A 25,918-nucleotide genomic window follows, 5' to 3' on the forward strand; every position below is an offset into this window, starting at 1 on the left:
GGTACAGATAAGAACCACTGGACAGAAGACTAGAGAAATTGGAATCCCTTTGTTCTATCTCATAGAAACTATGAATTGAGATTTTATGAACAGTGTTGATGTAAAAGACGGGAAAGCTATATTTTTTAATCCATAACGAAGTGGCGAACATAAAACACCACTTAGCTTAACTGGACAATGGCAAGGGCCCAGCCTAATGGATATCAGAAAGATGACACTAGCCATGTCATGTTTCCTATATATGAGTACATAAAATCATGATAGGAAAGATGAAGGTAATATCTCCCAACTGGGAACTTCAGGAGCAGAGATCCCAGAAGCTGTAAGATCATAATTTTCTGGGAACTGGAACACATCCCACAAGCAGCCTCCATATGAGGTCACCAGAGGGGAAGTGACTGGTGTTAATAAGCTGTACACACCACATTTTGGGTTTGTTCAATATCAGAAGGACACATTACGATGTAGGATTGTTCCACATTTTTCTTATGGAGTATCTCCCTCCATATAGCTGAGCCATTTCATTGACCCTTGTGTAGTCATTTTCTTTTGTTTATCCTTTTTATTTTATGTAACTGCATATGCTATATTGTTTTCGCCCCTTTTATAACATCTTTCGTATATTTTTATAAATCTGCCTGTATTTTTAAATATACTGTAATAGCATTGTAAATGTTCCTTGAATGTTTTTAAGAGAGTAATAGCTGCTGAGAAAAAAAAATGGATTGCACACAGCACAAAGATGACCAGCAAGAAAAAAAATCATTCTACTTTTCTGGATGAAAATCTGATCTCTTTTTTTTTGTAATACACTAGTGTGAATGGTACCCTAAAGTTCATTTTTGGTTTGACTGACAATGTTGTACTCTTTGGCTTTCACGGGCCCCTTGGTTCTCTGTATGGTGAACTCTAATGTGCTTGGTGGTCATAGATCAGATGAAAGGAGCTCAGAAAAAGACTGAGTTACAACCACTCCCGATTGGCTGTTAAGCTACACCTAGATCACACATCCTGTTCTGTCTGGTTTTTCTCTGTCAATACACTCTCCCGTAGAGTTTAATTGGGCCATACACACATCCGTTTAAAAAAGTGCTCGGTGTCTCCCAACGCATGAGACTTGGATCCTGTTCTCATCCATTTTATAGATCAGACCCCCCCACATTGGGAAGTCTATCGGCAGGGCCGTATTTACCATTAGGCACCCGTGGTCGCGTGCCTGGGGCGGCAGGATGCGGGGGGGGGGGGGGGGGCGGCACCTTCTAGCAGTAAAAAAAAAAATTTTTTTTTTTTACATATCCATTAAATACGCTGTATTGGAGGGGGGAGGGGGAGAGGCGCACCTCCATTTATTTGTATCCGCATCAATTAAGACGCGAATGCAGACAAACTGCGGCGGCCGGGCACAGAGAGCTGATTGACCACGGAACTGCCGGCGCCTGCACTTCCGGGGTCACAGGCGCGCCAATCAGCTCCTTCCTCTGTGCTGCGTCCAATGCTATGTGGATTTCACATGCAGAGCTCACAGCAGGACGCCGCGATGGAAGCCGGTGTCAGAAGAGGATACTCACGTGAGCCAGGAAGATAACAGCGGGCCCTGGAGCAGGTAAGTGCTCGCAGAGCTGAAGATTCATAAGGAGCGTGGGGGTCTCTCTAATGCAGACTGGAGATCTGCGCATGTGGTGGGGGGGAGAGAGGCTGATATTGGGGGAGACTTGGGGGAAGAGAAGCTGATGCTGGGGGAGGCTGGGAGGAGAGAGTCTGATGCTGGGGGAGGCTGATGCTGGGGGAGGCTGGGAGGGGGAGGCTGATGCTGGGGGGAGGCTAGGAGGGGGGAGGCTGATGCTGGGGGAGGCTGACGCTGGGGGAGGCTGGGAGGAGGGAGGCTGAGGCTGATGCTGGGGGAGGCTGGGAGGAGAGAGGCTGATGCTGGGGGAGGCTGATGCTGGGGGAGGCTGGGAGGAGGGAGGCTGATGCTGGGGGAGGCTGGGAGGAGGGAGGCTGATGCTGGGGGAGGCTGGGAGGGGGGAGGCTGATGCTGGGGGAGGCTGGGACGAGGGAGGCTGATGCTGGGGGAGGCTGGGAGGCGGGAGGCTGATGCTGGGGGAGGCTGATGCTGGGGGAGGCTGATGCTGGGAGGAGAGAGGCTGATGCTGGGGGAGGCTGGGAGGAAAGAGGCTGATGCTGGGGGAGGCTGGGAGTAAAGAGGCTGATGCTGGGGGAGGCTGGGAGGAGAGAGGCTGATGCTCGGGGAGGCTGGGAGGAGGGAGGCTGATGCTGGGGGAGGCTGGGAGGAGAGAGGCTGATGCTGGGGGAGGCTGGGAGGAAAGAGGCTGATGCTGGGGGAGGCTGGGAGGAAAGAGGCTGATGCTGGGGGAGGCTGGGAGGAGAGAGGCTGATGCTGGGGGAGGCTGGGAGGAGAGAGGCTGATGCTCGGGGAGGCTGGGAGGAGGGAGGCTGATGCTGGGGGAGGCTGGGAGGAGAGAGGCTGATGCTGGGGGAGGCTGGGAGGAAAGAGGCTGATGCTGGGGGAGGCTGGGAGGAAAGAGGCTGATGCTGGGGGAGGCTGGGAGGAGAGAGGCTGATGCTGGGGGAGGCTGGGAGGAGAGAGGCTGATGCTGGGGGAGGCTGGGAGGAGAGAGGCTGATGCTGGGGGAGGCTGGGAGGAAAGAGGCTGATGCTGGGGGAGGCTGGGAGGAAAGAGGCTGATGCTGGGGGAGGCTGGGAGGAGGGAGGCCGATGCTGGGGGAGGCTGGGAGAAGAGAGGCTGATGCTGGGGGCAGAGAGGCTGATGCTGGGGGAAGCTGGGGGAGAGAGGCTGATGCTGGGGAAAGCTGGGGGAGAGAGGCTGAAACTGGGGGAGGCTGGGAGGAGAGAGGCTGATGCTGGGGGAGGCTGATGCTGGGAGAGGCTGGGAGGAGAGAGGCTGATACTGGGGGAGGCTGGGAGGAGAGAGGCTGATGCTGGGGGAGGCTGGGAGTAAAGAGGCTGATGCTGGGGGAGGCTGGGGGCAGAGAGGCTGATGCTGGGGGAGGCTGGGGGGAGAGAGGCTGATGCTGGGGGACGCTGGGGGGAGAGAGGTTGATGCTGGGGAGGCTGGGGAAGAGAGACTGATGCTGGGGGAGAGGCTGCTGCTGAAGGCGGGGGAGAGAGGCTGCTGCTGGGGGAATGGGAGAGAGGGGCCAATGCTAGAGACAGAGGACAAGGGTTGAGGGATAGTGCAATGACAAAATCGATGGGGGGAGTGTAAGGACTCAGAATGAGAGGGGGCAGCATTGGGAGCTCATTATGGAGAAGGGGCAGCATGTGTGGGCTCAGTATGGAGTGGAGCAATGTAGGGGAGTCAATATCAAGGGTGGGGTAGTGTGTGTGTGTGTGTGTGGGGGGGGGGGTGTCAGCATAAGCGTTAGTGTGGTGGTCTTAGTATGATGAATGGGGCAGCATGGAGGTGTCATTATGGAAAAGAGGAAGGCAGCATTAGGAGCTCATGGAGAGGGGCAGCATGCATGGGACATTGTGAGGAGGGGGCAGCATGCATGGGACACTGTGAGGAGGGGGCAGCATGCATGGGACATTGTGAGGAGGGAGCAGCATGCATGGGACATTGGGAGGAGGGGGCAGCATGCATGGGGCATTGGGAGGAGGGGGCAGCATGCATGGGACATTGTGAGGAGGGGGCAGCATGATGTGAGGTCAATGTGCAGATCATATTTCATAATTGAGGAAGGTGTGGTGGGTATAATTTATAAGGGAGGGCAGTGTGTAGTTTATTAGGGGCAGTGTCACAGTCACAGTATATAAGTGGGGACGGTGTGGTGGGAATATTTTATACTCATGCTATGTTTTGATGTGCCTGTGGTGATCCCCATTGGGGGGGGGTTAGTGCCCTTCGTTTCTCATTGATACTTTTTCAAGTGTTTTACAGAGTAGATCTGCCTCAAACAGATGTCGTGTGCGAAAACTCATAGTGTAAGGGGCGCGACCACTTAAAGTGCCTAGGGCAGCACGAAGGCAAAATACAGCCCTGCCTATGGGGATCCGTGAAACCGATAAAACTAGGCAGACTTTGTACTTCTGAGCTCTATCCTAGTTTCATCTATGTTTATCTGATTCATTGTCTGAACTTTTTTTTAGCCGTTGACTCTTAACAGTTTATCTGTTACAGTGAAAAATAAAGGCCCCGTCACACTAAGCAACATCGCTGCTAACGAACAACTTTTGTGACGTTGCTAGCGATGTTGCTGTGTGTGACATCCAGCAACAACCTGGCCCCTGCTGTGAGGTCGTTGGTTGTTGCTGAATGTCCTGGGCCATTTTTTAGTTGTTGCTGTCCCGCTGTGAAGCACAGATCGCTGTGTGTGACAGCGAGACAGCAACAACTAAATGTGCAGGCAGCAGGAGCCGGCTTCTGCGGAGGCTGGTAACCAATGTAAACATCGGGTAACCAAGAAGCCCTGTCCTTGGTTACCCGATATTTACCTTTGTTACCAGCCTCTGCCGCTCTCACTGACCGTGACGGCTCCTGCTCTGTGCACATTTAGCTGCAGCACACATCGGTTAATTAACCCGATGTGTGCTGTAACTAGGAGAGCAGGGAGCCAGCGCTAAGCATTGTGCGCTGCTCCCTGCTCTGTGCACATTTAGCTGCAGCACACATCGGGTAATTAACCCGATGTGTGCTGTAACTAGGAGAGCAGGAGGCTGTCCTGCAGCTACATGTGCACAGAGCAGGGAGCAGCGCACACCGGGTGCAGCTGCACAGGGTACATATATAGGGTATAGAGTACAGGGTGCAGCTGCACAGAGCAGGGAGCAGCGCACACCGCTTAGCGCTGGCTCCTTGCTCTCCTAGTTACAGCACACATCAGGTTAATTACCCGATGTGTGCTGCAGCTAAATGTGCACAGAGCAGGGAGCAGCGCACACCGCTTAGCGCTGGCTCCTTGCTCTCCTAGTTACAGCACACATCGGGTTAATTACCTGATGTGTGCTGCAGCTAAATGTGCACAGAGCAGGGAGCAGCGCACAATGCTTAGTCCCGGCTCCTGCTCTCCTAGCTACAGCACACATCGGGTTAATTAACCCGATGTGTCCTGCAGCTACATGTGCACGGAGCAGGAGCCGGCACTGACAGTGAGAGCGGCGGAGGCTGGTAACAAAGGTAAATATCGGGTAACCAAGGACAGGGCTTCTTGGTTACCCGATGTTTACATTGGTTACCAGCCTCCGCAGAAGCCGGCTCCTGCTGCCTGCACATTTAGTTGTTGCTGTCTCGCTGTCACACACAGCGATCTGTGCTTCACAGCGGGAGAGCAACAACTAAATGGCCCAGGACATTCAGCAACAACCAACGACCTCACAGCAGGGGCCAGGTTGTTGCTGGATGTCACACACAGCAACATCGCTAGCAACGTCACAAAAGTTGTTCGTTAGCAGCGATGTTGCTAGCGATGTTGCTTAGTGTGACGGGGCCTTAAGGTCCAGTCACACTAAGCAACTTACCAGCGATCCCAACAACGATAGGGATCGCTGGTAAGTTGCTAGGAGGTTGCTGGTGAGATGTCACACTGCGACACTCCAGCGATCCCACCAGCAACCTGACCTGGCAGGGATCGCTGGAGCGTCGCTACACGAGTTGCTGGTGAGCTGTCACCAGCAACCAGTGACCAGCCCCCAGCGCCGCGTGGAAGATGCTGCGCTTGGTAACTAAGGTAAATATCGGGTAACCAACCCGATATTTACCTTGGTTACCAGTGCACGGAGCTACACGTGCAGAGAACAGGGAGCAGCGCACACTGAGCGCTGGCTCCCTGCTCTCCTAGTTACAGCACACATCAGGTTAATTACCCGATGTGTACTGCAGCTACAATGATGGATTTTCAGTAATCTATAGCATTTGTGTTGCGCTGTCTGTTACTGGCTGTAGAAATAGGAGGGGAACAAGCATGTAGAGGACCGGTCACTGGTAGTCCTATGTACTTTATTACCTGGTATACATCCCGCTGGTCTCCATATAGTACCCACCACTAGTTAGGTATTGGTAATGCATGTTCCGTCTGTGTAGTAGAATGGTTACTGGTCACACTTTCCTGCTGTTTCCATCACCGCTCCTCTCTTGGACCATGTGGCCGCAGTTGTGACGTGCCGGCCCACTCCAGAGTGTGTTGTGTAACCAGAAGTCACTTTCTCAGCGAAAGTCTATGGGACACAAAATGAGGCTCTCATACACTTACATTAAGAGAGGAAGTAACTGTTGGCAGTGATATCTGGCAAGAAAGAACAGTGGTCACAAGATGGTACAGAGGCAGTGGTACAGCGCTGGAAATGGGAGAAGGCAGCGAGCCATGAGTATTTCACTACACATGAGGAACATGCATTACTGATCCCTAACCGCTGGTGAAATGAAAAAACCTTACTTAATATGGTGTTTTTTCTTTTGTTCCTGGTATGCCCTCCTCCTTCCCTGTGTATAACGTATATATATTTAGCCAAATGGGCGTGATCCACAGCTCTTCTCCATGGGCATCTTCTTCAGGACCACAGCTAGTTGATGAGATTAGATGTGTGTACAGGGAAGAGGGGGTCATATCTCAGGGATGGAAACAAAAATTAGATTCAGGGGAACAGCCTCATTTACACAGTTTAAAAAAAGACATATTTATGGCAAGTGACAGGTCCATTTTAACTCCTGAGTGACCGAAGATGTACATTCTCATCATAGATTGATAGGGAATGTAGGAAGCCGTATCCAACAGACACTGGCTGTGATGAGTAACCGGGGGAAGGTAGGTGATGATGGGAGTATATATATGATATGATGGGAGTATATAGGGGAGATGGTGATGATGGGAGTATATAGGGGAGATGGTGATGATGGAAGAATATAGGGGAGATGGTGATGATGGGAGTATATAGGGGAGATGGTGATGATGGGAGTATATGGGGAGATGGTGATGATTGGAGTATATAGGGGAGATGGTGATGATGGAAGTATATAGGGGAGATGGTGATGATGGGAGTATATAGGGGAGATGGTGATGATGGGAGTATATAGGGGAGATGGTGATGATGGGAGTATATAGGGGAGATGGTGATGATGGGAGTATATAGGGGAGATGGTGATGATGGGAGTATATAGGGGAGATGGTGATGATGGGAGTATATAGGGGAGATGGTGATGATGGAAGAATATAGGGGAGATGGTGATGATGGGAGTATATGGGGAGATGGTGATGATGGGAGTATATAGGGGAGATGGTGATGATGGGAGTATATAGGGGAGATGGTGATGATGGGAGTATATAGAGGAGATGGTGATGATGGGAGTATATAGGGGAGATGGTGATGATGGAAGAATATAGGGGAGATGGTGATGATGGGAGTATATGGGGAGATGGTGATGATTGGAGTATATAGGGGAGATGGTGATGATGGGAGTATATAGGGGAGATGGTGATGATGGAAGAATATAGGGGAGATGGTGATGATGGGAGTATATGGGGAGATGGTGATGATGGGAGTATATAGGGGAGATGGTGATGATGGGAGTATATAGGGGAGATGGTGATGATGGGAGTATATAGGGGAGATGGTGATGATGGGAGTATATAGGGGAGATGGTGATGATGGAAGAATATAGGGGAGATGGTGATGATGGGAGTATATGGGGAGATGGTGATGATGGGAGTATATAGGGGAGATGGTGATGATGGGAGTATATAGGGGAGATGGTGATGATGGGAGTATATAGAGGAGATGGTGATGATGGGAGTATATAGGGGAGATGGTGATGATGGAAGAATATAGGGGAGATGGTGATGATGGGAGTATATGGGGAGATGGTGATGATTGGAGTATATAGGGGAGATGGTGATGATGGAAGTATATAGGGGAGATGGTGATGATGGGAGTATATAGGGGAGATGGTGATGATGGAAGAATATAGGAGAGATGGTGATGATGGGAGTATATAGGGGAGATGGTGATGATTGGAGTATATAGGGGAGATGGTGATGATGGAAGTATATAGGGGAGATGGTGATGATGGGAGTATATAGGGGAGATGGTGATGATGGAAGAATATAGGGGAGATGGTGATGATGGGAGTATATGGGGAGATGGTGATGATTGGAGTATATAGGGGAGATGGTGATGATGGAAGTATATAGGGGAGATGGTGATGATGGGAGTATATAGGGGAGATGGTGATGATGGAAGAATATAGGAGAGATGGTGATGATGGGAGTATATAGGGGAGATGGTGATGATTGGAGTATATAGGGGAGATGGTGATGATGGAAGTATATAGGGGAGATGGTGATGATGGGAGTATATAGGGGAGATGGTGATGATGGGAGTATATAGGGGAGATGGTGATGATGGGAGTATATAGGGGAGATGGTGATGATGGGAGTATATAGGGGAGATGGTGATGATGGAAGAATATAGGGGAGATGGTGATGATGGGAGTATATGGGGAGATGGTGATGATTGGAGTATATAGGGGAGATGGTGATGATGGAAGTATATAGGGGAGATGGTGATGATGGGAGTATATAGGGGAGATGGTGATGATGGAAGAATATAGGAGAGATGGTGATGATGGGAGTATATAGGGGAGATGGTGATGATTGGAGTATATAGGGGAGATGGTGATGATGGAAGTATATAGGGGAGATGGTGATGATGGGAGTATATAGGGGAGATGGTGATGATGGGAGTATATAGGGGAGATGGTGATGATGGGAGTATATAGGGGAGATGGTGATGATGGAAGAATATAGGGGAGATGGTGATGATGGGAGTATATGGGGAGATGGTGATGATTTATTTATTATTTATTATTGTTTATTTATAGAGCACCATTGATTCCATGGTGCTGTACATGAGGGGGTTACATACAGAATACATGTACACGTTACAATAGACAGACTAGCACAGGGGGAAGAGGGCCCTGCCCTTGCGGGCTTACATCCTAAAGGATTTTGGGGAGGAGACAGTAGGTGGGGAGTAGGTGATTGGAGTATATAGGGGAGATGGTGATGATGGGAGTATATAGGAGAGATGGTGATGATAGGAGTATATAGGGGAGATGGTGATGATGGAAGAATATAGGAGAGATGATGATAATTGCATTATATAGGGGAGATGATTGCAGTATATCGGGGAGATGATTGCAATATTTGGGGAGATGATGGCAGTATGTAGGGAAGATGATGATGATTGCAGTATATTGGGGAGATGATGATTGCAGTATATTGGGGAGATGATGATTGCAGTATATTGGGGAGATGATAGTATATAGAGATGATGGGAGTATGTAGAAGAGATGATGATGATGACTATGATGATGGTATATAGAGATGATGAGAGTATATAGAGGAGATGATGATGATGGAGATGATGGGAGTATATAGAGGAGATGATGGAGATGATAGTATATAGAGATGATGATTGGAGTATATAGAAGAGATGGTGATGATGGAGATGATGGGAGTACATAGAGGAGATGATGATGATGGGAGTATATAGAGGAGATGATGATCGTATATAGATATGATGATGGGAGTATATAGAGGAGATGATGATGATGGAGATGATGATGGGAGTATATAGGGGAGATGAAGAGGATGATTGCATGATATATGATGATGATAATGGGAGTATATAGAGGAGATGATGATGGGAGTATATAGAGGAGATGATGATAGTATATAGAGATGATGATGGGAGTATATAGAGGAGATGATGATAGTATATAGAGATGATAATGGGAGTATATAGAGGAGATGATGATAGTATATAGAGATGATAATGGGAGTATATAGAGGAGATGATGATGGGAGTATATAGAGGAGATGATGATAGTATATAGAGATGATGATGGGAGTATATAGAGGAGATGATGATAGTATATAGAGATGATAATGGGAGTATATAGAGGAGATGATGATAGTATATAGAGATGATGATGGGAGTATATAGAGGAGATGATGATGATGATAGTATATAGAGATGATGATGATGGGAGTATATAGAGGAGATGATGATAGTATATAGAGATGATAATGGGAGTATATAGAGGAGATGATGATAGTATATAGAGATGATGATGGGAGTATATAGAGGAGATGATGATGATGATAGTATATAGAGATGATGATGATGGGAGTATATAGAGGAGATGATGATAGTATATAGAGATGATGATGATGGGAGTATATAGAGGAGATGATAGTATATAGAGATGATGATGGGAGTATATAGAGGAGATGATAATGGGAGTATATAGAGGAGATGATAGTATATAGAGATGATGATGATGGGAGTATATAGAGGAGATGATGATAGTATATAGAGATGATGATAATTGCAGTATATCGGGGAGATGATGATGGGAGTATATAGAGGAGATGATGATGGGAGTATATAGAGGAGATGATGATGGGAGTATATAGAGGAGATGATGATGGGAGTATATAGAGGAGATGATGATTGTATATAGAGATGATGATGGGAGTATATAGAGGAGATGATGATGATGGGAGTAACTACAAGCATGTGTGAGTGTAGAGTGGCCAGGATTTGGCGGAGGACCTGACCTGACAGTGTGCAGCCCCCTCCTCCTCCTCCCCTGTCCCAGCACCGCCCCTCGCTCCTCGGTGCCGCGGGCAGACGGCCGCCTCTCCTGTGTCCGCTATGTGAAAGTTTCCGTCCTGTGGCCGCTGCTCTCCCGCATGGCGCCGGCCGCCGTGTGCTGAGTGCGGGCTGATGTGTGCGGCCGGCAGCAGAAGTTGTGCGGGGCCGGGGATGCGCGGCTCGTGCTGCTGCTCTCCATACAGGCAGGAAGTCTGTGCGCAGCCATGAGCGCCGGAGCGGGGCTCACCTATGGGGACGGCTGCGAGGTGGACGGTGGCAGTGAGGTGAGTGCTGCTTGTGTGCATTGTGCGGAGCTGATGGCCCCGGGCTCCATCACTCTGAGCTGTGTCTGTGCAGTGTCCCCAGGAATCATCCTATGTAGAGACCTCTGGGGTCTCAGGTGCATGTCCCCGGGGGCACTCACTAAAGGTTATTCTCCAGGTACCCTGAGACCCCCAAGATCAGCTCAGACCCTTTCATTGTTCCAAAATGCCTCCCCTGCCCCGGGCTGTCCAGTAACTCCCCTTAGGATGGGGCTATCTCTGTGGGCAGAGGGGGCTGATGTCTTGGGGAAGTTTCTGTGTAGAGGCATCTTGTGGGTTGTTCTCTGATCCCTTCCTCTTCACCAGGTGTTACACTTGGATGTGACATTGAATGACTGGAGACCCTGGAGGTGACGTGCACAATGCACCCAGGGGTCCCGTAGCCCCCAGTGACCCCTCCGCTCCCATACTGGACATGTGCGGATTCTCCACTCCCCGTATATGTGTAGCTGGTGACTTCATTAGTAGAAGTGCGGATTAATTGTTTCTCCTGTAAAGTTCCTAGAAGATGTGGAATAATTCAGGGCCTTGTCGTCTTGTCATTATGTCTCCTCTGACAGCGGGGAGCGCTGCTCATTATATCAGGGCTCTGATCCTTACACTAATGGCAGGATAACCTTGTCACGTGCCATACATGAGGCGCTGTCAGGTGTGCCATGGCGGGGCACTGGCTGCAATCCCCACTTGTTTGTAGATCTGGTAGTAATCTTGCTGGTCCTCTGACACTTGGTTCACAAGAGTCATCATCTGCTCAAGGTCATGGAGAAAGTGCTGCTTCCATACATCAGTGACTGTATATGGGGGCGCTAATTGTGAGGAGTCCTTCAGTGATTGCCTGGCATTGAACTTTAGGGACCCCGCAGTAACCTTAATCCTGTGCCCTATTGGGAGGAGGAATACAGAATTTCTTGATTGCAGATTTCTGTGCCCCCCGTGTTGTCCCGATCGCCCATACTCGATGTATAATACTAAAGGTGTAGTCCTATTAATCATAACATTTTCCATTTCCTTGTATTAAAAATGAAGCTGGTAGAATATTTTTTTAGATCTATGCTCAGAACTGTGCGGTCATGTCACACATTGTCCTTCTGTCATTCCCAGTGTTTCCCCAGCAGAGCAGTCCTCTAGTCATCGGCCGTCATAGTGGTGGTCTCTTCGGGGCCATTGTACCAGATGTGCCGGCTTGTATGGCTGATCAGTGATACAGCACCTATTGTAAAGGACTTCCTCCGCTGTTTATTAGCTTTGTCTGTAAATGCTGCTCCATGTATATAGTAAGTCGCCCCATAGCTGCCCCAGGTGCATTTTATTTTTTTACATGATCTGTAAATGACCTGCATTTTGCTGATGGATTTGTGAGGCTATGGCAGCCAATTATCTTATGAGTGCCGTAATGTCAATAGGATTTATATTTTCTGATACTGGTATCGTTCTGGGGTTTGCAGGCTGTGTAACTGGTGGGTGTTAGAGGGGTTCTCCACTATTGCACAATGTCACACAATACCGCCGACAGACACGTGACCATAAAGATTTTTGATGTTGTCCCCACTTTAACTTCCAGAACAATAGTAATGTAGTGGGCAGCCTTTGTTCAGCCATGAGACTGACACTCAGAATGCTTTAAAACTGCATAGCAGACATAAAACACATGCAGTAGATCACAAAAGAGAGTACACCCCTCACATTTTTGTAAATGTTATATCGTTTCATGGGACAACACTGAAGATGACTCTTTGATACAATGTAAAGTCAGTGTACAGCTCGTATACCAGGGAAAATTTGGTGTCCTCTAAATAACTTAACACAGCCATTCATGTTTAAACCACGGGCAACACACGACTAAGTACACCCCTAAGTGAAAATGGTCAATTTGTGCCAAACGTGTCAATATTTTGTGTGACCACCATTATTTTCAAGCACTGCCTTAACTCTCTTGGGCATGGAGGTCACTAGAGCTTCACAGGAGCCACTGGAATCCTCTTCCATCCTCCATGACGACATCATGGAGCTGGTGGATGTTGGAGAAATTGCGCTCCTCCACCTTCCATGTGATGATTCCCCACAAATGCTTAATAGGGTTTAGGTCTGGAGACATGCTTGGCCAGTCCAGCATCTTTACCATCAGTTTCTTTAGCAAGGCAATGGTCCTCTTAGAGGTGTGTTTGGGGGTCATCGTTATGTTGGAATACTGCCTTGCGGCCAAGTTTCGGGAGGGAAGGGATCATGCTCTGCTTTAGTATGTTCCAGTACATGTTGGCATTCATTGTTCCCTCAATGAACTGCAGTTCCCACAGCTGACTGCACTTCTTCAGCCCCAAACCATGACACACTATTTAAATCACGCCGATTTAAATCATGATTTAAATCACGATTTAAATCAAAAGATTGTTTTCTATTTAAATCGGATCGATTTAAATCATGATTTTAATCATGATTTAAATCACTGATTTAAATCAAAAGGTTTTTTTTTAATATAAATCACGATTAAAATGAGAAGTGAGAGCAGTGTGCATGTGCGCCCATAGTTACACGGACGAAACTAGGGGCAACGATCTAGCGCCAGGGTGAGGGGGGGACCCCAAAGTAAGTAAAAATCTTTTTTGTTTTACTATATGGCAATAGGTAGGTGTTTAAAAGCAGCATGTCTTAATTGTATAAACTATTAATAGCCTCCACATTTTGTTCATACTGCCCCTTTAATTCCACACTTCTAGCTTGGTTTCAGTTTTGGTTTAGTTTCTTTTTCCCTGCATTCAGTTGACATGCCCAAACTTGTTGGCTAGTCAGCAGTACTTGGCTCAGGCTGTAGTAACATCAGCAGTGCTTGGCTCAGGCTGTAGTAACAATCAAACTTCATAAGTGATCTGTGTGAGCCATGGCAGCAGGTCGTAAAAGAGACCCTATTTGGGTTCATTTTGTTGAGATGCCAGCAGCAGATCTTGGAAAGAAAGGTGCAAGAGCAAAGTGCAAATACTGTCAAAAGGATATCCAAGGACTTGTTTGCCGTTTGAAATCACATTATGAAAACTGCAACCAGAAGGGAAATTAAGATGTTGATAGTGATACAACTAATGTCAATGAACCCCCACAGCTTCTTATGCACCAGGAGCCTAGTACTAGTGGTAAGTCTGGCAATTAACCGCTTAGGAACTGCTAAAGCAGGACAACTGGTTTTCCTATTAAAAGTCCTAAATAAACAGTAGGCTTAAAGGACTGATGTATTCACTGAAGATGTTTGCTTACTTCAAACGTTAGAGATAGGCTATTGTTAAAAAGTACTTAGGGGTGCTTCACACACAGCGAGCTCGCTGCCGAGATCGCTGCTGAGTCACGCTTTTTGTGACGCAGCAGTGACCTCATTAGCGATCTCGCTGTGTGTGACACTGAGCAGCGATCTGGCCCCTGCTGCGAGATCGCTGCTCGTTACACACAGCCCTGGTTCGTTTTCTTCAAAGCCGCTCTCCTGCTGTGACACACAGATCGCTGTGTGTGACAGCAAGAGAGCGACAAATGAAGCGAGCAGGGAGCAGGAGCCGGCGTCTGACAGCTGAGGTAAGCTGTATCCAAGATAAACATCGGGTAACCAAGGTGGTTACCCGATATTTACCTTAGTTACCAGCCTCTGCAGCTCTCACGCTGCCTGTGCTGCCGGCTCCGGCTCTCTGCACATGTAGCTGCTGTACACATCGGGTTAATTAACACGATGTGTACAGCAGCTAGGAGAGCAAGGATCCAGCGCTAAGCAGTGTGCGCGGCTCCCTGCTCTCTGCACATGTAGCTGCATTACACATCGGGTTAATTAACCCGATGTGTACAGCAGCTAGGAGAGCAAGGAGCCAGCGCTCAGTGTGCGCGGCTCCCTGCTCCCTGCTCACACTGGTAACTAATGTAAACATCGGGTAACCATACCCGATGTTTACCTTAGTTACCAGTCTCCGCAGCTTCCAGACGGCGGCTCCGTGCAAGCGCAGCGTCGCTTGCACGTCGCTGCTGGCTGGGGGCTGTTCACTTGTCGCTGGTGAGATCTGCCTGTTTGACAGCTCACCAGCGACCATGTAGCGATGCAGCAGCGATCCTGACCAGGTCAGATCGCTGGTCGGATCGCTGCTGCATCGCTAAGTGTGAAGGTACCCTTACTCTCTGTAGTTCAATTCTGAGTGTTTAATAGTGCAAATAAAAATTATTAGGTTTCATAATCAACTGTTTTAATATTTTTATTTGTGTAAAACAATTAGATTTGCAAAAAGACAAAGTTTTGCTTGTGTACAACTTGATTAAAAAATCTGATTTAAATCAAATGATTTAAATCAAAAAAATCTGATTTAAATCAAAAAAATCTGATTTTTTTGATTTTTTTAAAAAAATCAAGATTTTTATCCACCCTGACTATCACCACCATGCTTGACTGTAGGCAAACACAATTGCCTTTGTACTTCTCACCTGGTTGCCGCCACACATACTTGACACCATCTGAACCAAATAAGTTTCTTTTTCTCATCAGACCACAGGACATTTTTTCTGTAATCCATGTCCTTAGTCTGTTTATCTTCAGCAGACTGCAGGCTTTCTTGTTCATCATCTTTAGAAGAGGCTAGGATGACAGCCATGCAAACCAATTTGATTGTGTATGGCGTATGGTCTGAACACTGACAGGCTGACCCACCACCTCTTTAACCTCTGCAGCAATGCTGGCAGCCCTCGTTGTCTATTTTGATAATACAACCTCTGGATATGACGCTGATCATGTGCACTCAACTTCCTTGGTCAAGCATGGTGAGGTCTGATCTGAGTGGAACCTGACTTGTTAAACCTCTGTATGGTTTTGGCCACAGTGCTGCAGCTCAGTTTCAGGGTGTTGGGAATCTTTTAATAGCTTAGGCCATCTTTATGTAGAGCAACAATCATTGAATCAGAGAATTCTTTGCCATGAGGCGCCATGTTGACCTTCCAGTGACCAGCATGAGTGTGAGAGCGATAACACCAAATTTACCACACCTGCTCCCCATTCACACCTGAGACCTTGTAACACTGAGTCACGTGACACTGGGGAGGGTCATGGCTAATTGGGAACAATTTGGCCATTTCCACTTGGGGGTGTACTCACTTTTGTTGACAGCGGTGTAGACTTTAATTGCTGTGTGTTGAGTTATTTAGAGGGCACAACAAATTTACACTGCTAAATATTTTGTATACTGACTATATTATATCATTGTCATATCTTCAGTATTCGCCCATGAAAAGATATAATAAACTAGTTACAAAAATCTGAGGGGTGTACTTTTTTGTGATTTGTACTGTAAATTCCAGACTAGATTACCAATAGAAACCTATTATTGGGGGAATTTATCTAGACTGGTCTCTCCATAAGCTAGTCTGGAAACCTTCTGGGAAAAGTTTGTTTTCACAAAATTAAAAGCTATTTTCCCAGTGTTGGAAAGGAGATAACTTATTGATTGTGGTTGATCTGAGCAATGAGCCTCCATGATCCTGAGAATCGGGGTCTACAGAGTAACCTCTAAATGGAGAGTTGGTTGGCCATCATCTTCTTCATTCATTGTTTATGGAATTGCCAGAGAAATCTGAGTACAGAGCGCAGTTTTTTCCAGCAGTTAGCGCCCGGCCGCCGGCATGTGAGAGCGTTCAGCTTAGCGCCTGGCCACTGGCATATGAGAGCATTCAGCTGAGCGCCCGGCCGCCGGCATGTGAGAGCGCTCAGCTGGCCGCCGAGCATGTGAGAGCTCTCAGGTGAGCGCCCGGCCGCCGGCATGTGAGAGCTCTCAGGTGAGTGCCCGGCCGCCGGCATGTGAGAGCTCTCAGGTGAGTGCCCGGCCGCCGGCATGTGAGAGCTCTCAAGTGAGCGCCCGGCCGCCGGCATGTGAGAGCTCTCAGCTGAGCGCCCGGCCGCTGGCATGTGAGAGCTCTCAGCTGAGCGCCCAGCAGCTGCCTTTTGAGAGCACTCAGCTGAGCGCCCGGCAGCCTGGTGATCAGCTGATCGTTCACAATAGTCTGCTGCCGGTAAAACTGTAAAAAAAAAAAAAAAAAAAAAAAAAAAAAGCTTTCCGTTGTTTTGTACGATCCGTAGCATCCGTTGTGCCATTATATGCAACGCATCCGTTGCATTCGTCACTCAACGCAATGCAACGGATGCCGTTCAACGCAAGTGTGAAAGTAGCCTTACATAGACCATGCTCGACCTCTGCTTCATCCACACGTGGCTCAGTAAGTGATCCTCTGTCTTATGGATAGAGAAAAACTTTTAATTTTGGAAGATTTGTCGGCTATGGGCTGGTGTACATTTCCCCTATTGTTTACACAGTTTGTGAAAACAAATTGTAAGTAATTGTGTTGTGTTACAATTGTCCACATTTGTTTGCTAATTATTATTTTTTAATTGCCAATGTTGTGCAAAAGAACAACTTTGCAATTTAATTACACTAGCTAACAGGTGAATAGAGACTGACAAACTGCCCCTAATGTTTTTTTAAGGGTTTGTTCATACAGTGCGGATTCACTGCTGAAATTTCCATCTTGACTGGTGGAAAATTCATAGCCCTTTAGGCAATGTGCACACACTGCAGTTTTGTTTCTCCAGCGAATAAACGCAGCCTCTGGCCGAAAAAAATGCATAAACGAGTTTTTTCCGCATTTTCATTGCGTTTTGGCCCCTGTGTTTTGTTTTTTTTAACATTGTCAATAGCAAAACGCGGGAGAAAACACAGAAAAGAAGTGACATGCTGCTTTTTTTTCCTGCAACCAAAACTGCAGGCAAAAAGGAAGCAATGTGCGCACAGCCTGTTTGGATTTTTCATAGACTTTGCTGGGGAAGGTCAGACATGCAGTTTAGAGCCACAAACTGCACCAAAACTGCAGCAAAAAAGCAGCGTGCGCACAAGATTTTACCATCTTACCCACACACTTAATAAAAACCCCTGAATGTGAATACCCACGTAAATCTGTGGAGCATCTAGCATGTACATTTCTACATAATGTAAGCGTGAAATCTGTGACAAATCCACGACATCTGGCATGTGGATTCTGCAGCTAATTGTTCACAGATTTTGCTGAGCATTTACAGAGCGATCCATGGTGTATTTTGTGCCTTAAGGGTGGTATAACTTGTATTTTTGCTGCAGATTTCGCTGTAGAAATTTCTGAAACAAAATCTGCGGTGTGGGCGTTATATCATGAATTGCATAGTTGTTAGTGATAAATCTAGAATTTTATTATGTTTATAAGGGTATGAAAGAAAACCTGTCAATTTGAGAATAGTCTCTGATCTGCAGCTGCATGTTATAGAGCAGGAGGAGCGGATCAGATTGATATACATTTTACTGGGAAAGATTTCAGTAAAACTTGCATTGTATTCATAGAAATCACTGTTTGTCTGTATGAGTCCAGTGGGCGGTCCCATCCTGTGATTGACAGTCTTCCCTTTATGACTGTGTATGCAGACATAGCTGTCAATCAGAGTTGGACTGCCCACTGGACTCGTATGCATAAAAACACCAGGGATTTCAATGCAAATTAATTAGGCTTAGGTCACATGACCATATTTATTGCCAAAGTGCTTTCTAGGCAAAAAAAACTGACAGTACTTACACCAATGTTATTCAGTTGGGCTGTTCAGATGCGCATTTTTTGTTTGTTTTTTACACACGGGCCAATAGTCGAGCGGAAAGTAAAAAAAAATTAGCAGCATTCACTCACCTTCAATATTTTGCATGAGATTTGTCCATTCTAGTCTCTGGGTGCACAAACCGGATAGCGTGTGACTGTTAGGCTATGTGCGCACGTGTGCGTAATTCATGCAGTTACGCTGCGCTTTGTAGCGCAGCGTAACTGCATGCGTCCTGCGTCCCCTGCACAATCTATGGAGATTGTGCAGGGGCCGTGCGCACGTGGCGTTTTAGAGCGCAGCGCTTCGGCTACTGCCGAAGCGCTGCGCAAAAAGAAGTGACATGTCTGCTGCCCGAATCGCTGCGTTCTAAGAAGTGACATGTCACTTCTTCCGTGCGCTTTGCCGGCAGCCCCTGCTCTGTCTATGGCAGGAGCTGCAGGCAGAGCGCATGTTCTCGCCGGCACCATGCGCTTCAGAACGCAGCTTTTCAGCTGCGCTCTGAAGTGCACCTTTTCGGTGCGGTGCAGAGCGCGCACAATAGCCTTACGGATACATTGACTTCATTAACATAGGAAACTATTTTTGGTCTTTTACATTTTATTCTCTGCTGGTGTATAAAAACAAGTGCAATACAGATGGAAAAACAGCCATTTTTTTCTGGCATAAAATCAGACTGTTTTATTTTATATTCTCATGTAAACTTAAACGGGCTTTACACGCTACGATTTTGCTACAGCGAACTCGTTGCGGTCACGGAATTTGTGACGCACATCCGGTCGCTGTAGCGCTCTCGTAGTGTGTGACTCCAAGGAGCGATTTTGGATCGTTGCAAAAACGTCCAAAATCGCTCCTCGTTGACATGGGGGTCTGCTCCCAATTATCGATACTATCGCTTTCCCGTTGTTGTTCCTCGTTCCTGCGGCAGTGCACATCGCTGTGTGTGACCCCCGTAGGGAACGAGGAACATCTCCTTACCTGCCGCCGGCCATAATTCGGAAGGAAGGAGGTGGGTGGGATGTTCCTCCCGCTCATCTCCGCCCCTCTGCTTTTATTGGGCGGCCGCTCAGTGACGTCGCTGTGACGCCGAACGGACCACCCCCTTAGAAAGGAGGCGGTTCGCCGGTCACAGCGATGTCAAAGGGCAGGTAAGTAGTGTGACACGGGTGCGTGATTTTATGTGTGACGGGCAGCGATATGCCCGTCGCGCACAAACGATGGGGGCGGGTCACATGCTAGCGATATCGGGCCGGATATCGCAGCATGTAAAGCCACCCTTAGTCTAAGCTCGGCTTCAGACGAGCAGATGAAAACTGTGGCCATCACCTCCACAAATAGGGGACATGACTGGCTCCGTGTGCAGCTCCGTGTGCTCCTCCATAGGACGAGTGCAGGAGCCACCAGGTACCTGCAATATTCTGCTCTGTAAACCTTACCACACCACTGCATGTACAACTCTCTGATGAACAGTCAGCCGAGAGAAAGATCGGTCTCCTGCTAGGCCACTTTGAATAACATGGGTCAGTGTGCTAGCCAATATAAAATCAAATGGCACATGTCCAATATATATACATACATACACACACGCTTGTCTGCATGAGCTCTTATACTGAATCTTTTCCAACAAACCTAATCTAAAGGTGGCTTTACACACTGCAACATCTCAAACGACATTGCTGTAACGCCACCGGTTTTGTGACGTAATAGCGACCTCCCCAGCGACATTGCAGTGTGTGAAACACCTCAGCGACCCGGCCCCTGCTGTGAAGTTGTGATCGCTACAAATCGTTCAGGACCATTCTTTGGGCCTTTGTTTCCCGCTGTGCAGCAAAGTCTCAGTGTGTAAAGGGGACTTAAAACACTGGAAACGAATGATGTGTCACAATATCTGTCAATCACTATTCTCTGTCAGTCGGTCTCTCCCTCTCAGTCTCTATTCTCTCTATGTCGGTCCGTCACTATCTCTGTCCCTCTCTCACAGTCTGTCGGTCATTTTCCCCTCCTCTCTCATACTCACCGATCCCCGGCGCGGCGCTGCACGGCATTCACACTGCTGCGGCAGCTTTTCCTGTTTTGAAAAAGCCGGCCGCTCATTAAACAATTTCGTATTCCCTACTTTCCCCGCCCACAGGCGCCTATGATTGGTTGCAGTGAGACACGCCCCCACGCTGAGTGACAGGTGTCTCACTGCACCCAATCACAGCAGCCGGTGGGCGGGTCTATACTGTGCAGTGAAATAAATAATTAAATAATTAAAAAAAACGGCGTGCGGTCCCCCCCAATTTTAATACCAGCCAGATAAAGCCATACGGCTGAAGGCTGGTATTCTCAGGATGGGGAGCTCCACGTTATGGGGAGCCCCCCAGCCTAACAATATCAGTCAGCAGCCGCCCACAATTGCCGCATACATTATATGCGACAGTTCTGGGACTGTACCCGGCTCTTCCCGATTTGCCCTGGTGCGTTGGCAAATCGGGGTAATAAGGAGTTATTGGCAGCCCATAGCTGCCAATAAGTCCTAGATTAATCATGTCAGGCGTCTCCCCGAGATACCTTCCATGATTAATCTCCATGATTAATCTGTACATTACAGTAAATAAACACACACAACTGAACAATCCTTTATTAGAAATAAAAAACACAAACACATTCCCTCATCACCAATTTAATCAGCCCCAAAAAGCCCTCCTTGTCCGGCGTAATCCACGGACCTCCAGCGTCGCTTCCAGCTCTGCTGCATGCAGGTGACAGGAGCAGGAGAATACACCGCCGCTCCTGTCACCTCCACGCAGCTAGTGAAGACAGCCGCGCGATCGGTTGAGCTGTCACTGAGGTTACCTGGATGCAGCGGTGGCCGCGGGTAACCTCAGTGACAGCTCAGCTGATCGCGCTACTCACCGCCGCTCCGGTCAGCTCCACGCAGCAACTGAGGTGAGTAGCGCGATCAGCTGAGCTGTCACTGAGGTTACCCGCGGCCACCGCTGCATCCACCGCTGGATCCAGGTAACCTCAGTGACAGCTCAGCTGATCGCGCTATTGCCTTCATTAGCTGCGTGGAGGTGACAGGAGCGGCGGTGTCTTCTGCAGCTCCTGTCACCTGCATGTAGCAGAGCTGGAAGCGACGCTGGAGGTCCGTGGATTACGCCGGACAAGGAGGGCTTTTTGGGGCTGATTAAATTGGTGATGAGGGAATGTGTTTGTGTTTTTTATTTCTAATAAATGATTTTTTCAGTTGTGTGTGTTTATTTACTGTAATGTACAGATTAATCATGGAAGGTATCTCGGGGAGACGCCTGACATGATTAATCTAGGACTTATTGGCAGCTATGGGCAGCCAATAACTCCTTATTACCCCGATTTGCCAACGCACCAGGGCAAATCGGGAAGAGCCGGGTACAGTCCCAGAACTGTCGCATCTAATGTATGCGGCAATTCTGGGCGGCTGCTGACTGATATTGTTAGGCTGGGGGGCTCCCTATAACGTGGGGCTCCCCATCCTGAGAATACCAGCATTCAGCCGTATGGCTTTATCTAGCTGGTATTAAAATTGGGGGGGACCGCACGCCGTTTTTTTAATTATTTATTTCACTGCACAGTATAGACCCGCCCACCGGCTGCTGTGATTGGGTGCAGTGAGACACCTGTCACTCAGCGTGGGGGCGTGTCTCACTGCAACAAATCATAGGCAAAAGAGGGCGATCCGGCACAAATCCTCCTTATATTAAAACATCCAAGGCTTTATTAAGACATCATTAAAAACATCGTGAAGACCGAAAATCCACTTAGATGGTAAAAGTCATGATAGCTTAACGCGTTTCGGACTATTAATAAAGACAATCATGACTTTTACCATCTAAGTGGATTTTCGGTCTTCACGATGTTTTTAATGATGTCTTAATAAAGCCTTGGATGTTTTAATATAAGGAGGATTTGTGCCGGATCGCCCTCTTTTTACTTTCAACGTTCACTGTTACCGGTTGGGATTGACCGAAGGATTGCAGGCACCCGCAAGGCTGAGCAGTCCGGGCAGCAGGTGAGCTGAAGAAACCATTTCTTATATCAACAAATCATAGGCGCCTGTGGGCGCGGAAAGTAGGGAATACGAAATTGTTTAATGAGCGGCCGGCTTTTTCAAAATAGTAAAAGTCGCAGCAGCAGTGTGAACGCCGTGCAGCGCCGCGCCGGGGATCGGTGAGTATGAGAGAGGAGGGGAAAATGACCGACAGACTGTGAGAGAGGGACAGAGATAGTGACGGACCGACAGAGAGAGAATATAGACCGACTGACAGAGAATAGCGATTGACAGATATTGTGACACATCACTCGTTTCCAGTGTTTGACTAGCTAGATCGTTCTGCAGGTCCGGATCGCTGTTGCGTCGTTGGCCAGGTCTGCCTGTTTGACAGCTCACCAGAGACTCACCAGAGACTTTGTAGCGATCCCGGCCAGGTTGGAATCGCTGGTGGGATCGCTGAAAGTCTCAGTGTGTAAAGGGGCCTTAAGTCTGCTCAGCTCTTGTCAATACCATACTGTCCACAGATCTGACTGCTTGTACGACACATGTTCTCTCTGACTCTATTCGCACTATACAGAGCTTACTTTTGATGCATGCACCTTCTGCCAAGTGCATCCAAAATGCCCAATTTGCTCCATTTACTGGACAGATCAGAAGAGTGCCCTTTTGGCCTCCTTCTGGCTAATATACATCAATATTCCCATCTTCACCCGAATTTATACGTCAAACATAGTCTCTTCATTTATATGTCATAGATAAGCCATTAATGTGATGTGAACACAGCCTTATCTTCACTGTATACTCCCAGAGGATAAAAAAAAGGGTCATAGCATAGTAGAGTTGGAAGGGACCTCACTGTCCATCAGGGCCAACCCCCTGCGAGTGCAGGTTTTCCTGAATCATCCCAGCTATATGTATATCCAGTTTCTGCTGGAAGATTCCCATTGATGGAGAGCTCACTACCTCTCGTGGTCGCCTGTTCCACTCCCTGACTGCCCTCACAGTCAGAAAGTTTTTCCTAATGTCTAATCTGAATCTCCTTCCTTTTAGTTTCATCCCATTGCTTCTTGTACTTCCTTGTGCTAATGAGAATAGTCCTAGCCATGTGTTGGATACTTGTTCCAATTCTTGCTTAGGGTAAGGCTTAACGGAGTGGTCAAGTTGCGACAATCTTCAAATAGCTCCTTAAACAATAAGTTTTCTAGGGGAACAGCTGTTGCTTCAAATAAAATGATTTCATGTTAAACAATCGCAAAACAACCATTCTGATTTTCATTTGCAGGCTGGTCGCCCCCTCCCCCCTTCTGGCCTTGCACTTACATTCAGGAGGGTGTGTGGCGGGCACTAGTGTGTCCATTACTTGGCCTGGAAAGATTATTATCCACTGGAAATCAACAGTGAAAAGCCCTATTGAATAACTACAAGATCAAATTTTCAAGACTAGTAGGAATAAATTTAGGCGTTGGAGAATTGTGTGACATTTTATTGTACAATAAATAAAGCTGATGAAACTAATACTACTATAACTTGTCAGGGGTGATATATGGAGATGGGCAAACCTGCAGATATTCTGGTTCGGCAGATTGGAGCAGGACCGTTGTACTTACCGAGTCTCCTGTGCAGCTGTAACACTTCTTCTGGGTCCGCTCTTTGACCCTCATACATATTCACTGCTTCCCCCGCCCACCGGCAGTCCCTTTTGTCTGTGATTGGTTGCAGTCAGACTGCACCCCCCCACCCTGTGTGACAGTGTCTGTGATTGGTTGTAATCACACACGCTGTCTGCATACCTATAGTGTAAACATAAATAAGTTGGTGTAGAGTCCCCCCATAGTGTCATACCCAATGCAGATAAAGCACACAGCTATAGATTGCAGCTCCCAGCCTTGCCATTATTTTCGCTGTGTATCAATATAAGAGGGATCCCATGCTGCTGCTTTTTTTTTTTTTAAATTATTTAATTCATTTTTAAAAACTGGGGTGCGTTCCCCCCACCCTTCTCCCCAATTTTAAAAACCAGCCATGATAAAGCAGACAGTTGGGGGCTGGTATTCTCAGGCTGGGGAGGCCCATGGTTATTGGCCCCCAGCCTAAAAATAGCAGCCTGCTGCCACCCAGAATTGTCTCGCCCATTACAAGTGACAATCCCCAGACTTTACCCTGCTCATCGTGATTGCCCTGTTGCGGTAGCAATCGAGGTAATATAAGGGGTTAATGATGGCTCACAGCTGCCTCTAAGCCCTAGATTAGTAATGGGAGGCATCTGAGACCCCCCAATTACTAATACTGTAAGTAAAAACAAATAAACTGTGAAAAAATCCTTTATTTGAAATAAAATACAAAGAAACACCCTCTTTCCTCAATTTATCAACCCCAAACACCCAGTCTAGATGTAATCCATATGCGTTTTCATGGTGATCTGGACTCTGCTACATACTGAAGTCACAGCGTGTGTTTGGAAAACATGACCACACGCTGTGGCTTCAGACAGAGACTGACTGAGCCGCAGTTGTGAGCCGTAACAACGTCACTTCATTTATCTGCGGTCACAGCTGGAGGTTCCCACTATACACCACTTGTGACCGCAGGTGACCTCATTGAACTTGATGACTTCAGCTACGGTGAACTCATTCAGTTCAAGGAGCCCTGCATCTCATGGTAGAAAAACAGGTTTTTTTACCAAGAGATGCAGATATGGTGCTGAAATTTATACACCATATTCCTGCATCAATACTGCATCTCCTGGCAAAAAATGCATCAAAATGCGATGCAGTTTTGATGTGCTATGGCTCTGGCTGTATAGGCTCTGTAACCCGGAGTAAAGCCAGGATCTGAGAGCGTATGGAAAATTTGGATGATGTTCATCCATTTTGGGGTGATGTCCTCTGCTATTTTTCTTTTATACATCAACGTTTTAAAATGCACATCATTAAATACAGTTTCATAGGTTAATAATGGCAATGTATCCTTAAATTCGGATGCAAGATGATGTTCTGTATGTGGATCCAAATTTACTTTTTGCTTTTTGCACACCAATCGGCTTGAAAGTCTAATCCGAAACGTGGAAGAAAATCGTGCATGCTATGGTCAGTCTGGGGGATACAACCCCTTTCATCTGGGCAGTTCTATTGATTTACATTAGTCAGTGTGCTGTCCAATATCTCCACATCCAGCACACAGTCTTATTATAAGCTCGTGTGAATGAGCCATTAGTTGATAACTTTGTTGTAGAAATCTGTCCATTACTGAAAAAGTCATCATTGAAGTTCCAAGCAAATTTCCTGCAAGTGCTTTGGTCCTGTGAAAGCTCTTCCAGCTCTCGTCCCTGAT

General features: G+C 47.4%; 1 protein-coding gene across 2 annotated transcripts in view; it reads left to right on the forward strand.

The window, feature by feature from the left end:
• MCC (MCC regulator of Wnt signaling pathway) overlaps window positions 1-25,918 on the forward strand; it is a 498,291-nt gene that overhangs the window by 128,807 nt on the left and 343,566 nt on the right. Inside the window, exon 1 of one of the 2 annotated variants that reach the window (XM_075325007.1) lies at window positions 10,663-10,919. The exons of the other annotated variant lie outside the window; for it this stretch is intronic. Coding sequence (XP_075181122.1) covers window positions 10,860-10,919 — 60 coding nt within the window. The 5' untranslated portion in view covers window positions 10,663-10,859. Of the gene's footprint in view, window positions 1-10,662; window positions 10,920-25,918 lie in introns of those variants that run through there. 2 annotated transcript variants of the gene reach the window in all.

The sequence above is a fragment of the Anomaloglossus baeobatrachus genome, chromosome 1 (assembly GCF_048569485.1).
Source record: "Anomaloglossus baeobatrachus isolate aAnoBae1 chromosome 1, aAnoBae1.hap1, whole genome shotgun sequence".
Lineage (NCBI taxonomy): Eukaryota > Metazoa > Chordata > Amphibia > Anura > Aromobatidae > Anomaloglossus > Anomaloglossus baeobatrachus.